Source organism: Zootoca vivipara, chromosome 4, assembly GCF_965207765.1.
Source record: "Zootoca vivipara chromosome 4, rZooViv2.hap1.1, whole genome shotgun sequence".
NCBI classification, from domain to species: Eukaryota; Metazoa; Chordata; class Lepidosauria; order Squamata; family Lacertidae; genus Zootoca; species Zootoca vivipara.
In genome coordinates this window covers 98778262-98804529 of record NC_142587.1, presented here as the reverse complement: position 1 = coordinate 98804529, position 26268 = coordinate 98778262, and the positions used below count along the sequence as shown (strand labels likewise).

Here is a 26268-nt window from a genome sequence, read left to right as displayed (position 1 = left end):
CAAGGCAAGAGAAACAAAAGGAAATCCATAAATTTGACTTTAATTCACCCTTACCAACTGTCTCCAGCTATTCAATGAAAAGTTTCCCTACATAGTAAGCCAGGTATGAGGAATCTTTTTGGCTCAGAGATCCAAATCTTTAGCTTCCCCCAATCCATGGACCAACTCTGACAGGTGGGTGAGGCCACCCACCTATCAATCATCTGATGTCACAATTATGCCAGTTAACTGAAAGATGGGTGGTATTACGGGGGTTCTTTAAAGTCGACCCACAGGGGAAGGGTCTGCTTCACTAGCAAAGCAGCACCCAGCAGGACTGAACTCCACACATCCGCTGACATCACCCAGTGATGTAAACTGATGGTCAGGAGGATGTAGTTTGGGGAAAATAACCTTATGGGACAACCTTGGCAGCAGGCCAAGACTGGCCCACAGGCTGGAGGTTCCCCACCCCTGTCTGCAAACCTTCACAATGAATGGTACAGTATTTACTCAACAGTAAAGCAAATTATTCTTCCCATAATAATGGCTATTACTTATTCATAGTCTCCAGCAAACATGACATCTGCAGTTGTAGAACACTGTGGCCGAATTCAAACCACCATAGCTTGGTTTAATCAGCTAATATGAACAAATATTGTGCCTATACTCATAGACCCTTCCCCACTCAGGGAAAATATTTAAAGTATGGTTACCAGGCTTGGAATAGGCCAGGATAGTGAGCCATCTTCAACCCGTGTTTTAAGAACCTGTATTTTTCCAAACTTGGTAACCATGGAGGCTCTGTTTAGATATTAACAGGAAGCTATGGTTAACTGAAAACTTCCTGGTTTATTATAGCACATTGAGAATTGGTGCAGTCATTTATTTATTTAAAAGTATTTCTAAGCAGTGTTGTTGTTGTTGAGTCGTTTAGTCGTGTCCGACTCTTCGTGACCCCATGGACCATAGCACGCCAGGCACTCCTGTCTTCCACTGCCTCCTGCAGTTTGGTCAAACTTATGTTCGTAGCTTTGAGAACACTGTCCAACCATCTCGTCTTCTGTCGTCCCCTTCTCCTAATGCCCTCCATCTTTCCCAACATCAGGGTCTTTTCCAGGGAGTCTTCTCTTCTCATGATCTGGCCCGAGGTATTGAAGCCTCAGCTTCAGGATCTGTCCTTCCAGTGAGCACTCAGGGCTGATTTCCTTCAGAATGGATAGGTTTGATCTTCTTGCAGTCCATGGGACTCTCAAGAGTCTCCTCCAGCACCATAATTCAAAAGCATCAATTCTTCGGCGATCAGCCTTCTTTATGGTCCAGCTCTCACTTCCATACATCACTACTGGGATGTATGGAAGCAGTGTACAAACTGACATTAAAAACACTACCATACAGAAATCCATTGGTTTTTTGCATGAGGATGACATGCAAGGGCAAATGGATCATGCTTATCTCGGCTTATCCAGCTGTGGTATGAACATCCAAACTAGACCTCTGCCATGGACTCTCCAAGGAGTCCCTAGGGCTTGGCATCAGAAATTGTGCTTAGTCCAAAATGCAACTGATGCCAGCCCTAGCATGTTTCGTAGCAGTCTGCACTTAAGGTCTCTGATTAAGCAGATGGCTCCATGGGGGGGGGCAAGCTACACCTCACCCTTTCCAAATGCAATACCACAATTTGTAATTTTACTTGGTCTGGGAGAACTTTTAGTACCAATGTCACTTTCAGAATGGCTGAAATAATGGTGCTGCCCTTTTTCTTCAACTTCCCACAAATCCAGCAGGGTTGTGGCTCAGATTGTGTACCAAAGGGCACCTCTTCTCTTGACTCAGCACAAAGCCAACATAGAGAGAGGCTCAAAACCTGAATGCTGATTAAGCTCCTGGCACTTCAGCCACGGCCAGCAGAAATCTCAGTCATGAGATTGCTGACCAGCTAGTTAGCATGCTTATCTGAGGCTCAGTATGACTGCACTGCAAAGCCTTTCCCCCATCATGCTGACTTTGATATGGATTTAGCTGGGACACCATGAGGGCTTGGGGGGGGTCTGCAAATTCATGCAAGGAGAACGGTGGACATAGTTTCATACTGCCTCTTTTCCCCACAAAAGCGTAAGAACGGGGAGCTCCAGAATCTGAGCTGTAAGGTGCCAAAGGTGCCCAGCTCCTCATTCCCATGCCAGCCTGCCAGATGCAACCCAGGCAGATGTCAGCCAAAAAAGGAAAGCAGCTGTACCACAATAAGTGCTTGATTAGCAAATAGTTACAAATGGTATTAGCAAGCCAGCCAGGATACGATACAGGAGGGCATATGCAAGCCAAGGCCATTAACCAGTCTGTCCAAAGGGGAATAATCTTCCCAATCTAAATATTTCATTTCATGTCACTTTTAATTTGTATACCGCCTTTCTACATTACTACATTCTACATTACTATACGCAAGTCGGTTTACAAGCTGAAGAAACAACAAAACAGACAACAAAGATGGTCTTATAACAATCTGATCCAATACAAAAAGTGTCATAATAAAAACATAAACTTTAAAATAAACAACTTATATCAAATAGTTATATTCAATAATCTAAGGTATACCTGTATTTGGCATGGCAAAGCTGGCCCAGCCCTGTACTTATTTATTTTCTAGTCAATGCAAAATATAGAAGTTTAATCAAAACCAGCAATGTAGCTGGCAGCCCCCCCAAATTATTTCCCAGTCTTAGCCTTCACCAAAATGCAAACATAAACCTGAAACAAAGGGCTTGAAGAAGACAAACAAGGATTTTCAAGAACTCTTGAAGTTCAGGGGGAAACATGCCTTAACCCAGTTGTCAAGGAATGCTGTCTTATGCAACTAGAAATGATTACCGAAGAAAATAACCACCAGTAAGGGAGATAACCTGCAAAGCAAGCACAACAGTGTTCGCAGAGACTTCCTGGTATCTGAACTGAAGTCTTCTGCCAAGAATGCTTATTATTACTTAGCAGCCAATCCAAAGTTCCTCGTGCTTCCAGCAGACCAAAACACAAAGCCAGCACGTGCTCTTCAGGCTGTCACAGCATGAACACTTTCAAAGTGAACAAAACAGAGAGGTCAGAAAGTACAAAGCTATTTTTGCTTCCTCAGCAGTCCAGCAAGGCCCATGAGCACGTTTAGTTCCTTAAAGCCTGCCCTGCAGAAAAAGTGCTTTGAAATTGTTCAGCTCCTTGGGCACAACTTTGCACAATTGGGTTCCTGCTTAGTGAGGCAGCAATGATGCCACTTTTTGTTTCCTCTGAATATACTGCCTTGGTGCTTCCACATCTTCGAAACACTTTTTAAAAACACTTGCTATTCTGGCAGACCACAGACACTGAAGATGTTTTTTTTTTAATGTAATGAATAAAAATGTTTTAAAACCATAATAAGGCAGTTCAGGGTGGCATTTGACTGCTCCACCTGGTATTTTTAACTGCACTAACTCTGTGAAGTAGAGAGCTAGAGACTGGCCTTATTAACTGCTCTAAACAGACAGACAAATTTGTTCCCTTGAATTCCCTGTGCAGACTCAATTGGACAAAGCATTTGTTCACCCCTCCACTGTCCAGAAGTCTGCTCCCTACAAAGACTCTACCCTTTCTCCCTTGCTACCCTGTTTGCTTAGAACTGCTTCCCAGAACACCAACATGATGCCATCTCTCCTCCTTGCTATCCCTCCTCAAGGCCCACCTTTACCATGAAGGTTTCATTATAACCTGCTATTTCTTTGCCCTACTGTAACTCGTTCTGCAACTACACATTAGCATGTGCCAGTGCCACTGAAACAGCTGTAGATGGGGTTCCACATACCTCCACTCCCCACACTGCTGTTTCCGTTGTGCTGTATTAGACTGCAAGCTCCTCGGGGCAAGGACCTGTCCTCTTGTGCACACACACGACACTTTATAAATAAGAATAATGTTTCATTTCCTCTACTAATTGACTCAACAGCGTCCATACTCTATGGGGCAACTGCCACACACCAGAAAGGATCAGAACTGGAAAGTGAAATGTTTGTCTCTGTAAAACAATGCTGCAAGTTACTTGGGGAAGAAGAGGGACACGCAGTAGCACATAGATTTCCTGCCTGCACAATGTTGCCTGGAACTCACCTGTGTTGACTGGATCACAGTAAGATCATTGATGTAGCAAAAGCCGGCCCCCATGGCAGAGCGGAGCCCGGCAGTTCCAAAGGTAAGCCTATGGCATAGACGGTCCCGCAGCTCCTTATTCTTCCCATTTCGTAGCAAGTTTTCAATTTGCTCTTTCGTTTTCGGATTCTGCAAATGAAACACACAATAGGGTTACATTTTACAAACACAAAACTCTGAACTGGACGGCATTCATGCTGCGTGAAATCATGTATGCTTGGGTTAAATCTGAGGACTACGTCTCATAGCCCTTTCAGCGCATAAAAGCCACAATTGTTACGTCAGAATCTGCAGTAGCGCACCAAAGCCAGGCACAGTACAGAGCACATGCCCTGCTGTCTTGACACAGCCTGATGTGGTTACACACCAACATGAGCCCGGGGGTGGGGGTGGGGAATCTCTGCTGCTGTGGACAGGGAGGTTTGGGTGAATCAACCCTGACTGTTCCTCATCTGATTATGTCTTTACTCCTCTAGGGAGGTGAGTGAATGTGGCCCAAGTACCCCAAACCAAGCTGATGTCAGTAGATTGCATCTTAATAAACCTCATGGCTGACTGAAAAGTCAGAACACTAGGATATAAGGGGTCAAGGGCATTAACAGATCATAGCATGCAGGACCTACTTCCTTCAAAACAAAGCAGATGGACTTACGTAAATTGTGCCAAAACAGCCACTTGTCAATAAAACATCATTAGAGAATCAAATACAATACAATAAGCAAGCAACGATTGTATCTGTAGGAACCCGCCCCCAAAAGACTGGGCTCTCCAGATGCCACAGAGAATATCCTTTCTCATGTCATTGCCATCCTAGCCTGTGTTACATGCAGAATGACGATCTAGTTCAGAGCTTTCCAAACTGTGCATCGCGAGAGGTTAGTGTGCCAGCTATAGTGTTGTAGGTGTGTTATGCACCATAAAAATATATTCAAGTTTACCTGAGAAGAAGAAGAAAAACTAAAGGGAGAGCCAGTGTAGAGTAGGCTCAGACCTGGGAGACCAGGGTTCAATCTCCACTTGAAAATGAAGCCCATTGGGTGACTTTCAGCCAGTTATTGTCCTACAGCCTAACCACCTACCTTACAGGGTTGTTGTGTAATAGAAAGAAGAGGGGGGAAAGTGTGTACGCTAACTTGAGCTCTTTGGAGAAAATGTGTGATATAATACAACAACAACAACAACAACAAACAACAACACTATTTCTTCATTTAACCGATTCCAATTCCCCCCACCTTCTCAATGTCTATTTCCCATTCAGGTGTCCACAGGGCACACATATGAAGCACCTGCAATTCATTCCAGTCATATTCACTAAATGCTAAGAACAAGACAAAACCTGTTCCGAGATTAGGGGAAAATTCCAAGGTGATTTGTGGGAGCCTTGTACATATGCAAAGATTTGTTCTGCCAGACTCTCTGAAGTGGATATGTATGTAATCACAGCAACCTTTGCTAGTTATTGCTTTCATGCTTCAGCCAGAACTTGGAATTGGCTGGCTGACAGCACGCAATGATCTTAAGTGCAATTTGTACTACATAATAAAACCAAACGACTTTTGATAATGTAGATTTGCTCAACAATATGCATGTCTCTGGAGCCATTCTCAACGGTGAGCAGGATGAACAGACTCCTCCTCGGCAGGGGTTTAAAAAAGGCAATGGAATCTGAAGTCTCAAGGGTGAGCGAGCAACAGTGACATTTACCACAAAGAGGTCAGCCAGCTTCTAGGTCCAGCAACTGCAAGGCACCAATCAGCTTGTGAAGCCTGAATGATATTTATTTCAGAATGAGGAAAACACCCATGGTGCAGTTTTAATGTTATTCAGTCTCCAGATCTACTATTGCAAGCAGTTCAATAGAAGAAAGTCCTGAGAGTCACAGGGGGAAACTTAAAAAAAGTTTCATTTCCTGTTGAAACCAAAGCAACTACAGTATGCAGCACCATGGAAATGAATATCAAGAAATGGTTCTCCATGTCTGTTTTAAAAAAATAAATCATTACTCATTTGAAGTTATCAAGGTGGTTATAAAGACAAAAATACACGCTGTAATAACAACCTGCCACTATCAACAGCTGCTCTATGCCACTGGCACCTGGGGGCCAGCTTTTGCAGGGCTTCAAGCCAATGACTTGGCTCTGATCAGGGCTGTAGGCATTCTGCCATTCTACAGCTGCATCATGCAGGGACTGGAATTTTATTAAAAATAAAGCAGAAAATTCCTTCCAGTAGCACAATTAAAAGGTAAAGGTAAAGGGACCCCTGACCATTAGGTCCAGTCGTGACCGACTTTGGAGTTGCGGTGCTCATCTCACGTTATTGGCCGAGGGAGCTGGCGTACAGCTTCCAGGTCAAGTGGCCAGGATGACAAAGCCGCTTCTGGCGAACCAGAGCAGCACACGGAAACGCCGTTTACCTTCCCGCCGGAGTGGTACCTATTTATCTACTTGCACTTTGACGTGCTTTCGAACTGCTAGGTTGGCAGGAGCTGGGACTGAGCAACGGGAGCTCACCCCGTCGCGGGGATTCGAACCACCAACCTTCTGATCGGCAAGCCCTAGGCTCTGTGGTTTAACCCACATCGCGAGATAAGCACCACAACCCCAGAGTCGGTCACTAAGTTGGTCTCTAAGGTGGCACGGGAAGGAATTTTTATTAATATTATTTTGTTTTGACAGCAGACTAACATGGCTACCTACCTGTAATTGGAATTTTATTATTTTTAGAATAAATCAATCAATAACAAATGCAGTTGGCTCCATGGCAATGAGTATAGGACAGCAGCAAAGCCATCCCTGCTACCATACTCCGTGACTGCCCACTCCTGTGCAGCTCCTGCTTTGTGCATCTGCTGTGGGTGGCTTCATCCCACTCCACTGCGTCAGCAAGACAAAAGGGGCAGAGGCTGCTGAAAATGGACCATGATGTTGCTTAGGCCCAGTACCAGCTGCTCTCCCCACCAATTAGAGGGCCTCAGAATTGGTTAGGCAGAGATGTAGTGCCACTATTATTATACTTCTTTCTGAACGAATGGGGTGGGGAATTGAATCTTGCCGAAAGGGTAAAATGTAAGCAACTGCAAATAATGAACAAAGCAAAGGGATGATTCATGGACTGTGGGAAATTAACCTTGGTTGAACTCTACTATTTTCTAGGAATTAATGCTCCTTTCACCACTGTGGCCTGGAAAAACAGAATCTTGCATCCCCAACTATCTCTTCTACAAACAACGCCAGGTTTAATTTTGGCTCTGAACTCTATTTGTAAAACAGGAAGATAGGAAAAATAAAATAAATATCACAGAATGAGTCATAAAATGAAAAGGAGGTAGAAACTGTGAGTGGAATTCATGTTATGATGAATGTTCTGTTTGTGCAGGCATTGCAGCTTGCCAGACAGAATGACCCCCCCCCTCTCCACCCCCCCGGCACTGTTCTGGGGGTTCTCCCAACCCCCTCCTGCTGTTTTGGGGGCACATGGGGGGGGGAGGGCAGGGAAAGCACCATTGCAAAGGTTATTCCTTGCACAGGGTTTTTGCTGATGGGATTTGATAGATGAATCCCACCCTGTAGGTTTATATCTCTAAATAACACTCAGTGCAAGGAGAGCATTTATTGATAAATGCCATTTTGCATTCTCTGTTGCAGGGAGATGAAGGGCTAGACTCATGCATGGCTGCACACCGGGAGGTGAGCTGTAACAGTGACTCAGTATAACTCCCTGTACTAGCACTGTTTTACAAACCTTGACTGGATCTGCTGGCAGCGTTAGTAAAGAGTTTAGCCAAGGACGATTTGAAGTTTGCTTAGCCAAAATTTGTCCACTACTTTTTGTTGAAAAACCCATTTGCAATTGATGTCACAAAATTGTCTTTCTGCAAAAAGAGCGCATTTTAAAAATATTTATTTATTGCTTTTCATTAATATAGAATTTTATTTATTTATTGCAATATAAAATGCTTGTTCTTCAAGCACAATATTCCATTACATTCAGATCTGTCTTATTGCTGCATTTAAAATAATCTCCCCTGCCCCACCCGCTCTTTGCATCTAAACTTGCAACTCTGTAATGACCATAGCTGCCAAGTTTCCCCTTTTCTCACGAGGAAGCCTATTCAGCATAAGGGAATTTCCCTTAAAAAGGGAGAACTTGGCAGCTATGGTAATGACAGGTCATGACAAGGAGAGGGAAGGCTGGGTAATGAAGGGCTCTTGAAAAAGTGTGGAGCGGTCACTTTCTTCCTACAGCTACCATATCACAAAGTAGAACTCTAGCAAACTCTTCAAACACCCCACCCCACCAGCTTAGGAGAAGAAAAAGACAACATACTACACACATTTTCCCATGGTGCTCACTGGAAGCTAGAAGCTACCTGCTTTTTCCCCCAGGTACAAATTTTAAGCATGCTTTTTATTTTACCAATTTGGGTTGCATCCAACAATGCTGTCCAGCACTAAGTCATCCAGGGAGGGAAGCAATTTCCAGCAATTCTCCCTCTCATTGCTGCCCCCCACCCCGTCCTGTATTCCGGAACCCTCCAGACAATTTTAGGAAGGGGAGGAGGGGAACTGCTGAAAATTATTTCCTTCCCCATTCCGATGACAGAAACCTGTCAATTGAACAAGGTTGTTTGATGCAACCCTTCATAGCCCACCTCTCCAGATTTGTCAGACACAAGACTACAACAATTAAACTTTGACAAACATAAAACAGTAAAAGAGGCACACACACGATGCAATATCCTCTAGACATGCAAAGGAACAGCACCAGCGCAAGCTTTCGAAAGCCAAAATAACAGGTTTTTTCTGCATTTCCAAGAACCAACTTGATGATTTACTGTTATTTCTCCTCTGGAAAGAAGAAAGGAGAAGGCAAGCACCACAATGCAAAGAAATTTAAAGACCAACATCACCTCTTCTACTATTTTTAAAATTTATTAAGCGGGGTATTCAGCAAAGCTTTAATCAGAGTAAAAAGGTAAAGGGACCCCTGACCGTTAGGTCCAAGCGCGAACGACTCTGGGGTTGCGGCGCTTATCTCGCTTTATTGGCCATGGGAGCCGGCGTACAACTTCTGGGTCATGTGGCCAGCGTGACTAAGCCGCTTCTGGCAAACCAGAGCAGCGCACGGAAACGCTGTTTACCTTCCCGCTGGAGTGGTACCCATTTATCTGCTTGCACTTTGACGTGCTTTTGAACTGCTACCGGTAGGTGGGCAGGAGCAGGGACTGAACAATGGGAGCTCACCCTGTCGCGGGGATTCAAGCCGCCGACCTTCTGATCGGCAAGCCCGCGTTAATCAGAGTAGACTAGGTTAAATAAATGGACATGACTAAGTGAGGCCCATTAATTTCAATGGCTCTGAGTAAAACTTAGCTGAATTGCATTCTAAGTTTATATCCTGCCCTTCGTCCCAAAGGAGCCCAGGGTGGCAACTGGACCTAGCAGACAACTAGAAGCAGAACAGCTGCCTGCCACTGTGTGTGGCTGAATATGATCCCATCTCTCCACACCCAGGAGGCAGGCTGGAGCATTCTGCACCAGGTGAAATATGCAGAGAGCACCTACTATAGTCAGTGACCCCTGGAACCAATGCAAGGAACAAAAGGACCGGAGGCTGAAGAATCAATAAAGGGGCTTGGACTGATCCTCCTTTCTAGGGAGTCATGATGCTGCTTTTCAGAGCAAGACAAATGGTGCAGATATGCTCTCTGGGCTCTTTTGCCATCCAGCAACAGGTTGGATTATTTAAGATCAAGGCAATTCAGTTTGTGACCTGAAATAGCCAAGCAAAATATACGGCATGTGATTGTGATGATGATGGATTAAATATGTATACCACCCTTCATCCAAAAATCACAGGATGGTTCACAACATTATAATACAAAATGAGAGCACAAAATACATCATAATAAAAAATTTAAAAACCAATAAGCCCCACCCCACTTCCATTATTATATTGTCCATAACATTTTATTTATGTATAGCCTACTTTCTAAATCAGCATCCATACCCAAAATAAAATTAGCACCATTATTCTTAAAAGGACGTGAAAGATATGAAAGTAAGTCTAATTCAACTGAATGGGTCTATCTTTGAAAGATGCAAATTATTTCTAAGTGAAAATTAGTAATGTGGGTGGAAGGTTTTCTAAGATGCAGAGTTTTCCAGTGCTTATTTTTTCTGCAGAAAATTTTCCATTTAGTAAGTTCAGTTTTAACCATGAATGGATGCCAAAATGAGAAAGGGCAGTAGCTCAGTAGTAGAGCATTTGTGTTTTGCATGCAGAAGGTCCCAGGTTCAATCCCTGGTATCTTCAGGTAGGGGCTGGGAGAGATGCCTGCCAGAAACCCTAAAAAGCAGAGTAGACAACCAGAGTAGACAATGTGGAACTAGATGGACGGCCCATCTGACTGAGAACTGTATAGGGCTGCTTCCTATGTTCCACTGAGAAGAAAGAGCTGATAAAGATGAGGCAGATCAGTGTTTTTCCACAATCTGAAAAGTTTCCATAGTGGGTGCAGAATCAAAAGCCTGAGATAGGAGCCAAGCAGAGATAGCCCTGCTGTAAAACAGGGCTAAAAACAAGGGATTAAGCTCTTACACTGTAGACAATTCTGATGTGATTCATACTGTTGTTTCCTAAAACCTTTATATAGATTTATGTTTGCCTTATCTAAATTCATACCCAGTCCCCTATAGGACTAAACCCCTTTACAGAGTGTTCGTGACTTATCAGCTCAGACACCCCTGCCCAACTATCCATAAACCTATAAGCCTAAGAATTCAATGTACTGTAAATTATTTTCGCCTCCTCCTAACTATGGCTCATTAAATATGACAAAATACTAGGCCAGCAAGAAGTTACAAGGAAGCAGCAGTTTTACTGTCTTCATGGACACAGTACATTAAGCTTCAGTTTAATTATATGCCGCTTTCCACAAGAAACTGTGCCCACAGTGGTTCACAATATACAATAATTTACAAAAATTCTAGCAAAAAAAGGTTCCCTGCCACACATTCCTACTTCATAATTCCCCTGACATTCCCAGTGAATTGTGGTAGCAATTAAGGTCTTCAAAATGCAGCTGCCTGAGCTGAAGTGCATTCAGCTGCATTACGTTTACATTTTAGTGGCTTGCTTGTTCACCTGGATCAGACCCTGGCGCAGAAATCAACATGCCAAAGATGAAATCCAGGATCACTTGAGCGAGGCTTCAGAGAGCTTGCGTAGAAGCAACCTACAGCCTGTTAACTGATGTGGCAAAATAAATACACCCGTGAATTTCGTTCTTTACAAGTTTCCATTAAGAACCAGGCCTTGTATGGGTTTTAGTAGGGAGGTAATTTTTTGTTTTTTTCTGACAAGTGCATTAAAGTCACTTCACGTTATTCAAATAATAATATGAATACATTGTATGTGGTATCCAATTGGGTCGTGCTCACAGCAGACCCACATAAATCAATTTCAGTGGAATGACTCTGAGGGTGACTGTCAGATATGTCATCCTATAAAATAATTTAACCATGGCAGGTCTAATTCCAAGACCTACAGCCTGACCCTATGCACATTTATTATGCATGCTTTTTGCTTATGACACTGTAAAAATTTCATATACTGTACAATCAATTTGCTATATAAATAATACACCCCACTGTAATCAATGGGGTTTATTCCCTGAAAAGTGTGCATATAATTGCAGTTTTAGTCTTACTAGTTAATATATTATTTTGTTTTTTCTCTTTAAGTTGTCAATTCATTTTAAAGTTCTAACATCTTCAAGTCTTTGAAACATGTTTTTCTTATTCCTAACTCTTGAAAGAAAGCAGTATTTATTTAATTGGAAGACAGGCCCAGATACCAAAACACTACAACCTCTTATTCAGCCAAATCAATCAGTTATAGCAGCTTTAAGGTAAAAGTCAAAAATATTAGTTTTGTGTAAGTCTGTGCATGTTCACCCACAACTAAGTCCCACTGTGATCAATAGGAACTATCTTACGGGGAAACAGTTACAGTATTCCCTTCTTCCAATATTGGGAGTGGGTGTCTTGCAGACAAGCATCCAGCCACACATCAAGTACCAAGGCCCCAAATAGACCCAATTTTATTGGCATCTTTTAATCCTTTAGTAGCACGTTTGGTGATGGTTTAGTAAGTGCATGTGGGGCATGAACACTACTTGCAGTCTCTCCTCCCACTGCAGATGGCAGGCCCTGTCCCCTTGATTCCTATTGGAACCATGGCAGGAGCAAAAAGTTAAAGTTTCCCTTCCCCGCCACAGTGTCTGGATGGGGACACTTGTATTTATATATTTAAAACCCCAAACACTCAAGGGCTAAAAACATAACTAATGTGACTTTTAGTTCGGCCCTGAAAACCAGAGATTCTGGGCTGGCTCCAAGCATCTGGGCAACTCAAGTCAGCTACCTGTGGTACAACTCCTGTAAATAAACTCTGCCCACCATAGTTCTAGGTTTCCAAATACTGTACTGAACAGAGCTTGATTCTAATTCCTGGAAGTTAAATACCAAAGAGAAAGGAGACAAGAATGTTCCATGTATTATTATTATTATTATTATTATTATTATTATTATTATTATTATTCTACTGTCTGCTTCATAAAACCATTATCAACTTATACTGTATTCTGACTTGCTGGTTTTGTATGACAACTTGTCAGTAAACCAAAGATAACAAAGCAGTAGTGAATTGCCAGAATTATGTATGCACTTCTGCTAAAACAAAACTTAAATCTTAGCTAAGAAGTCCCAATTTCATGGCCTAGCTTTCACACACATTCAGAGAGAGAGAAACAGGCACACATACAACTTGTTTTAATTATTTAAGCTCATCTGTTTCTAGAATAAGACTATATAGGTTTCTAAAAAGTATTTTGAAATTTCTCCAAATGTTATATCAATTATCAGATATCAGTCGTTAACGGCCATCAACAGTTATCAGTCTGTCAATCACCCCTCCCTCCACCCTTCTGAGTAATACCTCCCCTCCACCATCTGACTATATATAAGCGTCTGGGGACTTCTGCTTCAGTGTATCTGAAGAAGTGTGCATGCACATGAAAACTCAAAGCTATGACAAACTTAGTTGGTCTCTACGGTGCTGCTGGAAGGAATTTTTTTATTTTGTATCAATTATCATGTAATGCTCCATGCCTGAATAAGAGAAGTGTCACAGAGCTTATGTGGGTCACCATGATTACACCTTTAAAGTTACACCTTTATTCCGCTTGATCCAATTAAGCAAAAGTACTTCTATTTAAATTGGATGTGAATCTAGCCATTTGCTGATCTCCTGTAACTCAAGGTAATTTCAAGACACAGGCAAGTACATTTAGGAGCACAGGAAACAGCCTTATCCTGGGCTGATTCACTCACCTAGCAGCAGCTTTCCAGCACCACAGGCAGGGCTATTTCACATCACCTTCTACCTGACCCTTTTGTAATCTGGAAATTTTAAGGATGACTGAACTACAGCCCCCCTCCCCCCGGCTGTATCCTTCACATTTCAAATGCAGGGGATGATTTTTTTACTAGTAACTTTCCTCACTTATACAATTGGTGGCATGCATTATTAATCACTTGCTACATCCAACTTCAGAGGCAACTGTTCCTAAAAATAGGCCCCAAGCCATTCTGCAGCATCAACAATTTGGACAAATAATGAAATATTGATGTATGGCCATTGTTACCAAAGAAGAAGAAGAAGAAGAAAGAGCTGCAGTACTTGGGTACAATTTTGACGTCACATACTGGGGCTCAGGTGCCACCTGCCTTTTTATAAGATTTTGCATTAACCAAGGAATAATTAAGCTCAAAATGAAGTAATGACCCATGTAGGGTCATCACAAGCCCATGTTAACTGCTGGAAGTGACAAGAGTGGAAAAACTGAAATATGTGTAATTATGTAACGCTGTTTTTTTTTGTTTTTTTTGTAATTATTTTTATTAAAGATTTTCTTAGGTTACAAAGATAGTGCAATGACTCTTTTTTTTTCATGCATCATTTTTACACATCGATTATAACTTGTTGAGACATTATGAGGAAGGGGGGAAAGAGGTAGGTGGGAAGGGGGGTTGGGTGTGGTGAATTGCCGATATTTCTGTTTTTCTTGATATGTGATGGGGTTCGGCGTCAGCGTCGTTTGTGCAGGTTCTCTGTTGTTTGTTCGTGCTTCTTTGTTGGTGAGAGAGGTCAGGATTTGTCTTAGAATGTGGTTGTTCATTCATGGTTGGCTGTGATGATCCTTAATTTCTTGCGTGAGTGGGGGGGGGAGGGTGTTTTGATCAAGTTAGCCATATTGATTTGTATGCTGCCGGTAAGCTTTTGTCATTGTCCTGTTGGGTTGTATAAGTGATGAAGGGGAACCATACTGGGGTGAAGGTGTCTTCTTCTGTTTGTCCCCGTGTCAGTTTCAGCTTACTGGTCAGTTTTTCTAGCAGGGCTGTTTCCCATACAACTTGGTACCATTGGTCCAAGCCCACTCCCGATAAGTCCCTCCAGTGCCTGGCTATGATGCTTCTAGTTGCTGACAACAGATGGATTATAAGTTCTTTATGATTTGCGTGAGCGTTGTTATCTTGAAAAATATTTAGTAAAACCAATTCTGGGGTAATTTCTAGCACTTGCTTAGTTATGTTACAAATTTCTTGCATAGATGTCTTCCAGAATGATTGAATTTTAGGGCACTCCCACCACATGTGGAGGTACGTGCCTGTGGAAGTGCATCCTCTCCAACATTTTGATGAGATTCCTGATCGTATTAGTGATAATTTTCGTGGAGTCAGGTACCATCTGTGAGTTAGTTTCAATGAGAGTTCTTTTCTTTTCATTGATATAGATTTGAAAGGGGGTTTCGACCACATTTTAGTCCATTGGGTAGGGTTGATTTCATATCCTATGTCATCCTCCCATTGTCGTTTTATCTTGTCCAGGGGATCTATGGGATTCTGAATTAGTATCTTGTAAATTGCAGATACCATCCCTTTTCCGTGTCCTTTTGGCAATTGGAGGAGGCTTTCGAAAGCTGTCAGGGGTCTGGTTGCTGCTGGTTTTACAGTTGGGTTGTTCAGAAAGGCATGTAGTTGATGTTGTGCTAACCAGGACATTAGGATGTCTTCTAGTTTGTCCTGTATTTCTTGTGGTGACAAAGGTTTGTTGTCTTTATAAAAGTCTATTAAGCGATGTAAACCTTTAGTTTGCCAAGTCTTCATCTGGAGGTTTTGTGCTGCATGATGGAACAAGGGATGGTAAGCCAGGGGAATTAATGGGGATGGGGTTGGAGATAGTTTACTAGTTTCTGCTTTCCATGCTTTGAACATGGTTTGTGTGTATCTGTTGAGTGTTGTGGGAATCTTCCTTAATTTGTTTGGGAGAAATGGATATGCTGTGGTGCAGATATTTTCAATTGAGTCCCTCTCCAGATGTACCCATTGTTTTGTCTCGTCTTGTAGTATATATGGGATTATATGGCGTATTTGGTTGGCGTTGTAGTATGTTTCTATGTTGGGGATTCCCCATCCTCCTACTGAGGTGGGGAGGTGAAGGTATTTGGTGCCAATCCTTGGTTTTTTATGTGAGAAAATAAAAGAATGTAATTTTCCCTGCCATTTGCGAAGTTGGGTTGGGGGGATCCAGATTGGGAGGGTTTGGAATAAGTATGTCAGTTTTGGGAGGGTGACCATTTTGACGATGGCTATTCTGTCTGAAAGAGTGAAACTCATACTGTCCCATTTCTTTAGGTCTTTGTTTATTTGTCGCCACATGGGCTTGTAATTATGGAGGTATAATTTATTGAGGTTCTTGGTTATTTGTACCCCTAGATATCTGAATTTGGTATGACAAAGTTTTATTTTGGTGATATTAGTAAGTTCTTTTTGGATATGGGGAGGGGTGTTGAAGCACATGGCTTCTGATTTTCCAAAGTTTACCTGTAGGCCCGACACCATTGCAAATGTGTTGAGTTCTCTGATTAGGGAGGTTGCTGTATTTAATGGGTCTGATGTTGTGACCATCAGGTCATCTGCAAAGAGCCCTAATTTATAATTTTTGCCTTTTATTTCCACTCCCTTGATGTCTGTGACTGCTCGGATTCGGATTGCTAGGGGCTCCAAAGCTAGGATGAATAGGAATGGAGACAGCGGGCATCCTTGTTTTGTGCCTCTTTGAATTGTTATGGTGTTCGAGTCCATATTATTAATTCTGCATTTTGCTGAGGCTTGGGAATATATTTGTTTGAGGATTTGTAGGAAGTTGGGGCCAAATTTCATGTTAGTTAGTACTGCTAATAAATATTTCCACTCCAAGCAATCAAAAGCTTTGAGGATATCTAGGGACATAATTGTCAGTGGAAGTTTAGTTGCCTTACTGTGGTTGATTAAGTTTAGTAGTTTCCTGATAGGGTCTGTAATATTGCGACCAGGGATTATGTAACGCTGTTGAAGAGCGTGGAATAAAATGTCTTTTAAAAAAAAATGTCTTCACATCAAGGAGATGCAGGGTTGGAGAAGCACATTTTTAAATGCCTAGAATTCCCACAGACAGCCATAGTCATCCAAGGATCTAAATATGGAGCACCTGGAAGCAGTAAAACATGTTAAGCTTCTTTTACGTATTATACACTATATTTTAGAGTGTGATAATGCACATAGCCACATCAGTCCCATCTGCAGTAAGGCAAGATCACCCTTTTGCATTAACAAATAAACTGTTGGTCTCCTGAGTTTATTTGAAAAATGCAGACACCAAAATGTCGTCCTTCCCCTCGAAAAAATCCGTAGTCCACCTGCAAGATGTCATGTTCTTTGCCATATTTCAGTTTCATTTTGGAGCTAAATATAAAAGCTATTTTACAGAGAACCTTCCTAATGATTGAGAATTCAAAAAATAAAGCTGTCTATTTCCAAATAACTGATTGTTGCCTTTCAGACAGCTCCCACCCCCTAGACCACTTCACAAGGTTCCCTCTGCACAATGCTAATCAGACTCTGTATGACATCACCAAGCAAGCAGGAGGAGGAAGAAACAAAATAATTTTTTTTTCTTCCAGTAGCACTTTAGACATCAGGGAACCAGATCATCTATAACTGGCCAAAAGACCTACACGCTACTAATAACCAAGTACAAAAGCAAATTTGATGCCAGACTGATATAGCTTCCCGGAGGAAGCATAACAGTGCAAAACAAAACCACAGTTTGCAGCACTGCCTACTTAAAAAAAAAGGAGAGAAAGAAAAGGGAAGTGTCTTAAGGACAGTAAGACACAAATTGTGACTTGCAAATTAATTTGTATTCTGCAATTTCATAACTTTCCAAGAATGGTAGTGTCAAAGGAACTTGTGGGGCACTTACAGCAGAACAGCCCACCCAATAAAGTTGTTTAAGCTTGGTCTTAGAGTTGCACGGCAATGCAAAAACAAAATGAAATTTAAAAAGCAGCGCTGCCCTCTGCTGAAAAGACATCTCAAAGCAGGAAAATGCAAAACATCCAGCTCTCAGAAACACTTTCCTTTGTCTACAACATAGATGAGTCACTGCTCTACATTGCATCACTGTTTATTAAGCACTACTGCTTAAGGATAGCAGTACATGGTGCTGAAATAAGGGAGAAGCGTCTCTTTTGAAGTAAGGGGATGCATTAATTTCTTTATTTTAGAGCCACATGAGCCCCCTACTCAGAGAGGGGCTTCCCCCCAATTTTAAACTATGGTCTTCTTCCTAATTACATTAACCAGGAGCCCTATTTTAAGGGAATATGGTTTGATGGACACTAAGGAATCCCTCGCAATATAAATATGAGTAGCCATGTTAGTCGTTTGCAGAGACACTTGGCAACTTAAAAGACTTAACAAATATATTATGGCGCAAGCTTTTGTGGACTACAGTCTTCATATACATGAAACGTTATGCAGCAGGGCTTCGTTTTGGAGAGCGGGGAGAAACGGCCGTTGCAAGGGAAACATAGCTGCCAAGTTATCCCTTTTTCAAAGGGATTTTCCCTTATGCTGAATAGGCTTCCTCGCGATAAAAGGGAAAACTTGGCAGCTATGAAGGGAAAACACGCACACCGATCTTGATGGCACATTCGCAGTTAAAGGCAATCGATAATGGTATATTTCTTCCCAGCGCCAAAAATTCACCTACACTGCAAAGGAGGGAGATGTGAGCTTCCACAAAGCCTGCCCAGCCCCCCGCAAGCCTCTCCAGCGCGATAATGTGCGCACGATTTTTTAGCAGCGCCCAGCGCAGCAAACTCCTATTTCTGGCGCTGGCAAAGCCCTTTAACTGCACGAGGAGCGAAATGTATAGTATCGCCGCCCCCCCCCCTCTGGTAGCTACTTAACAGATTCCGGGGACTTCGTGGAATATTCTGGGAAGAAGACGGGAGAGGTGCTTAACATGCCAGACCCACCTTGTCCCAGGTCAGCCACTGCCTGATGGCCTTGTCCAGCTGCAGGTCCCCCGTGCTGAAGGTGATGAGCAGGTTCGAGTTGACGTCCTCTCGGTGGTCCCCCATCGCCTCCCCAGGGGTCCGGGTGGGCGCCACAAGCAGCAGTAGCAGCAGAAGCACCTCTGGCGATGCAGCAAGGGGCGAGCGTGCAAACGGGCGCTGCTCTCGCAGGCACACGCGTGTGTGTGTGTATGTGCGTGCAAAGGCTCACCCCCGCCCCCTCCCACGCCCCCACCCCACCTGCTGGCCGGCTGGGTGGGCGGGGCTGCTGCTGGCACGGAGACCGCCTAGCAGTCCAGCCAAGGGCATGGAGGCGCTCACTGCCCCCACCCGGGAGGGGGGGAGGTGCTGGTCCAAAATTGGCCGCGGGGGGGCGTGGAAGGGAGGAGCGGCCTGTCAATCTCACCCCATAAGCCCTCAGTTTGTTTTGGGGTGGGGGAAGCCCCTCCTCTCATGCACAGAGAGAATTTAGGGGTGGTTTTTTGTTGTTTAAAAAAGGCACCCCCGCTTAGTGACCCCTCCCCCTCACGCCCCGCTTTTCAGGCATAAAGAAGCCCCTTCCCTCACAGTACACGGGAGATCCTCCCTCACTTTTCCCTCACGGAGAAGGAGCCCTCGCCCTCAAATTTTCCCTCAGAGGAGCTGCGCGCGCAAGCGAGCAAGCGCGCTCCCGAAGTTTCAAGGCGCGCCCCCGAGCCTGCCTCGACCACCGGGCGCCCGCCGTAAATAAGAGAAAAGACGCGCTAAGCCCCGCCCCTCCAAGCCCCGCCCACGGAGCCGACAGACCCCGCCTCGCGCCCAACCGCCGCCCGCACGCGCCCAAATGCCGGGCCTTAATAATACAGTACCGGTAATAAGGAGCAGGGGGAGGGGGCGGAAACCACTTAAGCCCCGCCCCTCAGGCTGAGTAATGCGCTGCTGCAGGCTTCGGTGCGCGCGCAGCTTTCCCGGGGGGATTGTCCCGAGGGCTGCTGGGGCGTGTAGTTTTCTCGCTCTCTTTGCTCTCTCCCACTTGGGGGCGTTGTCTTCCCTGGCAGGTTCCCTTGAGAAACGTGTAATTGTAGAGCTAGAACCAAGGCCGGATTAAGGTTTGATGAGGCCCTAAGCTACTGAAGCCCTTTATATGTCCAGCTGTCCTTTGTCAACAACAAATTGTTGCCGCTTTTTGTGTTGAATCTATGCTCTATGGATATTTTATGGATCTCAAGCCATTGCACATGTTGTCATGCAACCAGTCCATGCAGAATGTAGGCACCCTATATATAGAAAGGAGCAAACCAGTGATATTTAAGGGAGTGGGTGGGGCTCATTGCTTACATCATAGGAACCTACACAACACAAAACACTGTTGCTGCATGTAGGTTTTATTTTATTTGCTTTTTTAATCTTATATTTTGGAAATTTACATCCAGTTGCTTTTTTCCTTTACAGTGGTACCTCGGTTTATGAACACAATTGGTTCCGGAAGTCTGTTCATAAACTGAAGCGTTCATAAACTGAAGTGAACTTTCCCATTGAAAGTAATGGAAAGTGGATTAATCCGTCCAGATGGGTCCGCGGAGTACTCAACCTGAAGCGTACTTAACCCAAAGCATGGGTGTAATTGGTTCCGGAATTGGTTCCGGAAGTCTGTTCATAAACTGAAGCGAACTTTCCCATTGAAAGTAATGGAAAGTGAATTAATCTGTTCCAGATGGGTCTGCGGTGTTCGTAAACCAAAAATTCGTAAACCGAGGTGTTTATAAACCGAGGTTCCACTGTACATATTTTTGGGCCCCCCCAAGAGAGTGGGGCCCTAAACTATAACTTGTTTAGCTTATACGTAACTCCGGCACTGGCTGGAAGGGACCCTGAGGTTCAACTATATTCCAATCCCCTGCCGTGCAGGAATATGCAGCCACAGGGAATCGAACCTGCAACCTTGGCGTCATCAGCACCATGCTGCAATCCACTGAACTGTCTGGGCTGACTGCGTGTCCTGAGGAAGAAGCTTGCATAATCCCGTCACAGGGATTCCCGCCGCCTGCCACCACCACTAGACATCTCTTTCACGCTCCCCTTTTTAATTACCTGTTTTGCATTCAAAACGAGCAGCAACAATTCCCAGGAGGGGGAATGCGAAAGTGCATGTCCGTTAAGCGGTGTGTTGTTCCAGTGAAAGCATCTCGCTGTCGTGCGGCTTAACGATAGATTTCTCATAATAACTCTCTCCTGTCGTCACACCGCCTCAGTGAGATACTGGCACTGGAGATTCTTCCCCATCTGCCCTGCGCTGCCATCATTTTCCTTGCTATCTCCCACTTCCGAACTAGCTTCTGGAACAAAATGTGTTTGGCAAACTGAACCTATTCATTGGATAGTATGGAGTCTAAACTTAAATTAAATTGCACCTGGCTGTAAATTGCATTTATTTATTTTTATATCTCACCGTTTCCAGCAAGGAGCTGGAGGTGGTGTACCTGGTTCTCTCCCTTATTTAGTGCCCACAACAACGCTGTGAGGTAAGGTAAAGGTAAAGGACCCCTGGACAGTTAAGTCCAGTCAAAGGAGGCTATGGGGTTGCGGCGCTCATCTCGCTTTCAGGCCGAGGGAACCAGCGTTTGTCCACAGACAGCTTTCAGGGTCATGTGGCCAGCAGGACTTAAACCGCTTCTGGCACAATGGAGCACCGTGACAGAAACCAGAGCACACAGAAACGGCATTTACCTTCCTGCCGGAGCGGTACCTATTTATCTACTTGCACTGGTGTGCTTTCGAAATGCTAGGTTGGGAGGAGCTGGGACAGAACAACGGGAGCTCACCCTGTCACGGGGATTCGAACTGCCGACCTTCCGATCAGCAAGCCCAAGAGGCTTGGTGGTTTAAACCACGGAGCCACCAGTTAAGACTGAAAGGCAACACCTGGCCCAAGGTCCCGCCATGTGAGATTTTTCTCTCTGGTATTGGGAGAATCTTACGAAGGCAAAGCCCCGCTAGATCAGGCAAGATACCTCAAAAGGAAACCCACAAGAAGAGCACAAGGCCACTCTCTTCTCCATCTGCTTCCAGCAACTGTTATTCAGAAGCGTTACTGCCTCCTTCCATGGAAGAAGCACCTAGTCATCCTGGCAATTGTAGTAGCCATAGATAGACATATCCTGCTGTCTAGTTCTTCTAGGGCAAAGACCACAAATGGATCAGTCCTGGATCTTTGCCAGACACCATGAACTGCAGGCTTCAATCAGGGTAAACAACAGCAGCTTAAATCAGGGGTCAGCAACCTTTTTCAGCCGTGGGCTGGTCCACTGTCCCTCAGACCATGTGGTGGGCCGGGCTATATTTTGAAGAAGAAGAAAAAGAACAAATTCCTATGTCCCACAAATAACCCAGAGATGCCATTTAAATAAAAGCACATATTCTACTCATGTAAAAACACCAGGCTGGCCCCACAAATAACCCAGAGATGCATTTTAAATAAAAGCACACATTCTACTCATGTAAAAACACCAGGCAGGCCCCACAAATAACCCAGAGATGCATTTTAAATAAAAACACACATACTACTCATGTAAAAACACCAGGCAGGCCCCACAAATAATCCAGAGATGCATTTTGAATAAAAGGACACATTATTCTCATGTAAAAGCACGCTGATTCCTGGACCGTCCACGGGCCGGATTGAGAAGGCGATTGGGCCACATCCAGCCCCCGGGCCTTATGTTGTCTACCCCTGGCTTAAATGTACCAGTAATTTGACCCAGGAGAAAGCATTTAAAAATATAAGAGCCTGCTGGATCAGGCCCTATCTAGTTCAACCAGGTGTCTATGAGAACTGCCCACAAGCAAACTGTAACCTTCAGAAATCCAGGTTTTGTGTAAACACATCCCGCCCCCCAAAAACCCAAAGACGAGTTCCAAAAGTTTATAGACTAATTTGTAGATCCCTTAATAAGAACGTGTTTTACAGATGTATAAAGTTGTGGTGCATGTAATGGAACATAGGTTTTCATAATGTATTTTGGAGAACAGGGGTCTCAGGGGAAATTTAAAGAACACAATTAAAAAATAATAACCCCAATTACATGTGTAAAACAAATACCAACATTTTAATAATACATCCTTCAAAGACAAAAATGGGGAGGCTGGTGTACAGGGTGGGGAGGGGCTGTCCTGGATATACAGAAGATGTGCATGGAAGTTAGATATCTGAAATATGTTCTGAGGCTGGACTCTGGCTCAAAAGCTCCTCAAATAAAGGAATTTGCACGGCTGGAGGCTGGCCTTCCCCCTTTAAGCCTGCTGCTAGAGAAGGAAGCACAGGCATCCCTGAACCCATTATCAAGTCTTCTGTTGCCATGGTGACCGCAGGCATTGCAGAGAAATCTGGATCATCTGGGCAGGAAGGCTGTGGCAATGGAGCTGTTTGCAACTCTGTGGGTGATGGAGGGCCCCCCCCTTGAGACTGGGCATCCTGCCTTGAAGCCATGGATGCCCATCTCACCCAGAACCACAAGTAGTGGGTCAGGACCCTCACAAATCCTGCTTTCATATAAACACAAAAATGATGGACACAAAGCAGGGGTGGCAGATGACGGAATTTTATCCTGCACAGGGCTTGGCATAATTGCTCTCTTCATTCTTTTCGCTCTTTTCATATCTGCAAAGAGGTTTCACTGATTTTCAGACGGGTGCGGCTTTCATCTGTAAATTAAATGACGTTATTATCAGATGTCATTGTTTCACTGTTTATCAAGATGAGCCACGTCATCGTAAAATTGCATAAGAGAAAATGAATAAATGCGTTCAGCTCTGGCACGAGCGGAATCCTACAGAAAGGTGTGTCTCAGGACAGATGGAGACTGAACTCCTAGACCTACTTTCCTGAGGAGAAGTCCCAATGGACTGGCGGGACTTCCTTTTGTGCAAACCCTTAATTGCACAATGCAAACACCTAGGCTCACCGGGGACTAAATTGGATGATACATTTGCTCTGCATCCGTGCCCATAGGTGCAAGGTAACAGACAAACACAAATTGCCAACCCAGGGGCCTAATCTGAATTGGGAATCTAGTGTGAAGGGCTGGGGGCTTTAAGCCTCTGCCTCTATCCAGACCAGGGGCCCTGGCCCACCTTGCATGGCTGTTGTATGACTACAATGTTGGACCTCCGCCGAATGAGGCAATATGCTTCCGAATACCACTTGCTGAGAATCTCAAATGGGCATCCCATTGGGTCACCTGGCTGGTCCCTGAGATGAGACCAGGATGCTGAACTATATGGACTTCATATGGACATATGCACATTCATAGGTCGAAAAATTCGTAAGTAAAAAAAAAGCTGCTTTCCCCATAGGAATGCATTGGGGGGAAATATTCGGAAAAATTCGTAAGTCGAGTAAACCGCACACAATTCAAAGTGTTGGTGCTGACCTTTAAAGCCCTAAACGGCCTCGGTCCGGTATACCTGAAGGAGCGTCTCCACTCCCATCGTTCAGCCCGGACACTGAGATCCAGCGCCGAGGGCCTTCTGGTGGTTCCCTCACTGCGAGAAGCAAAGTTACAGGGAACCAGGCAGAGGGCCTTCTCGGTAGTGGCGCCCGCCCTGTGGAACGCCCTTCCATCGGAGGTCAAGGAGATAAACTACCTGACATTTAGAAAACACCTAAAGGCAGCCCTGTTTTTAATCTGAGATATTTTAATGTATTTTGTTACTTGTTGGAAACCGCCCAGAGTGGCGGGGGGAACCCAGCCAGATGGGCGGGGTATTAATAATAATAATAATAATAATAATAATAATAATAATAATAAAATTCGTAAGTCAAAAAAAATGGCATCTAAAAACCGCCCGCGGCTTTCGTTCATAAGTCGAAACCTTCGCAAGTCGAGTCGTTCGTAAGTCGAGGTACCACTGTCTATGGATCCAGCAAGACCCTTGCATTCTTAGCTTCTTACATTGCATCAGCCTTTCAGGGTCATGCAAGGTGACCTTGGTGGCTCTCCAGAAGACCAGCTGCACACACAGATCAATCTCCTTTTTCCAGGATGCCTTTCGTCTGATCATTACTTATTTAACACCAATACTGTCCTGCTTTATCTGGACGTCTCAGATTACAAGGCACTGATACCCTGGGGGCTGGATGTTTTGCTTTGTCCCTGAAGCTGGTGTGTGTGTGTGTGTGTTCACTCCCAACCTCTGGCAAACCTTAAACTCGGGTTTTTTTCCTTTTGTTTTTTTTTAAATAAAAGCATCTTCAATGCTGGTTCACTGCAGGAGGAGCAACAAAGGAGGGAAGCGGCCAGGGGCGTAGCCAGGATCAAAACTAGGGGGGGGCAAGCCATGGTCGTTCAGGGGCGGGGCCCCGAAGTGGCAACGTGGGCGGGGCTACAGGGCCAGCTGGCCTGATGATGTCGTGGCCGCGGCAGCGGCCACCTTGTGCTTCTGGGGCTGGCAGCATCGGCGGCTACCCTGCTTGGCTGGAGAGGACGGGAGGGTCGGGCAGGCGAGAGGGGGTGACAGGGTGGGCGAGGGCGAGGCAAGGCACGGCCGCAGACACGACGGCTCCAAGGCGTTGCTGCATATCAGCATAATATTTCAACCATGTTGTGGGTTCAAGCCCCACCTTAGGAAAAAATTCCTGCATTGCAGGGGGTTGGACTAGATGACCGTTGTGGTCCCTTCCGACTACAATTCTATGATTCTGTTGATATATAGCCATAGCACATGCATCATTCTGCTTTCTTGAATTGTCCTACTCCTAGGCATAGCAGCCAACTCCTAGAGGCCTAGATGCATCTCCCCCCCCCCCATTACTGGTAAATAAAGTGGTACCTCGGGTTACGAACGCGATCCGTTCCGGGTCGCAGTTCGTAACCCGAAAAGTTCGTAACCCGAAAAGGGCCCGAACCACTGCTTTGCGCATGCGCAAAGTGCTATTTTTGCGCTTTGCGCATGCGCAAAGGCGTGCGGCGCTTCTGCGCACGCGCGCACGGCGAAAATACTTCCGGGTTTGCGAAGTTCGTAACCCGGGTTGTTCGTAACCCGAGGTGTTCACAACTCGAGGTACGACTGTACTGTATTTTAAAGAGTCACCCCCCATGTTGATGGGCTTTCTATGTGGGGCTTTTCTGCCCCCCCCGTATTTTATTAAGGATGGAAGAGGGAAGGAAGGAAGAAATAGAGAGAGGGATAACTCATATTTGTGGGTGCCTCTGGGTGATGCTGTGATGCTGGAACTCTGCAGTAAGAGGACGGGAGGGTCGGGCAGGCGAGAGGGGGTGGCAGGGCGGACGAGGGCGAGGGAAGGCTCCGAGGTGTTGTTGCATATCAGCATAATATTTCAACCATGTCGTGGGTTCAAGCCCCACCTTGGGAAAAAGATCCTGCATTGCAGGGGGTTGGACTAGATGACCCTTGTGGTCCCTTCCGACTACAATTCCATGATTCTATTGATATATTACCATAGCATATGCATCAATCTGCTTTCTTGAATTGTCCTAGGCATAGCAGCCAACTCCTAGAGGCCTAGGTGCCGCCCCCCCCCCCATTTACTGGTAAATACTGTATTTTAAAGAGTCACCCCCCATGTTGATGGGCTTTCTATGTGGGGCTTATCTGCCCCCCCCCGTATTTTATTAAGGACGGAAGAGGGAGGGAAGGAAGGAAGAAATAGA

The 26268-nt window shown here is 44.7% G+C and overlaps 1 protein-coding gene across 1 annotated transcript in view; it reads right to left on the bottom strand.

The window, feature by feature from the left end:
* The window catches only part of PGM2L1 (phosphoglucomutase 2 like 1), a 38584-nt gene extending 19213 nt beyond the window's left edge, over positions 1–19371 (bottom strand). The window contains exons 1-2 of the mRNA XM_035115219.3: positions 18581–19371; positions 4111–4278 (exon numbers count right to left, since the gene is read on the bottom strand). Of these exons, the coding sequence (XP_034971110.1) occupies positions 4111–4278; positions 18581–18685 (273 nt within the window). The 5' untranslated portion in view covers positions 18686–19371. The remainder of the gene's footprint in view (positions 1–4110; positions 4279–18580) is intronic.
* Positions 19372–26268: the final 6897 nt, after the last annotated feature.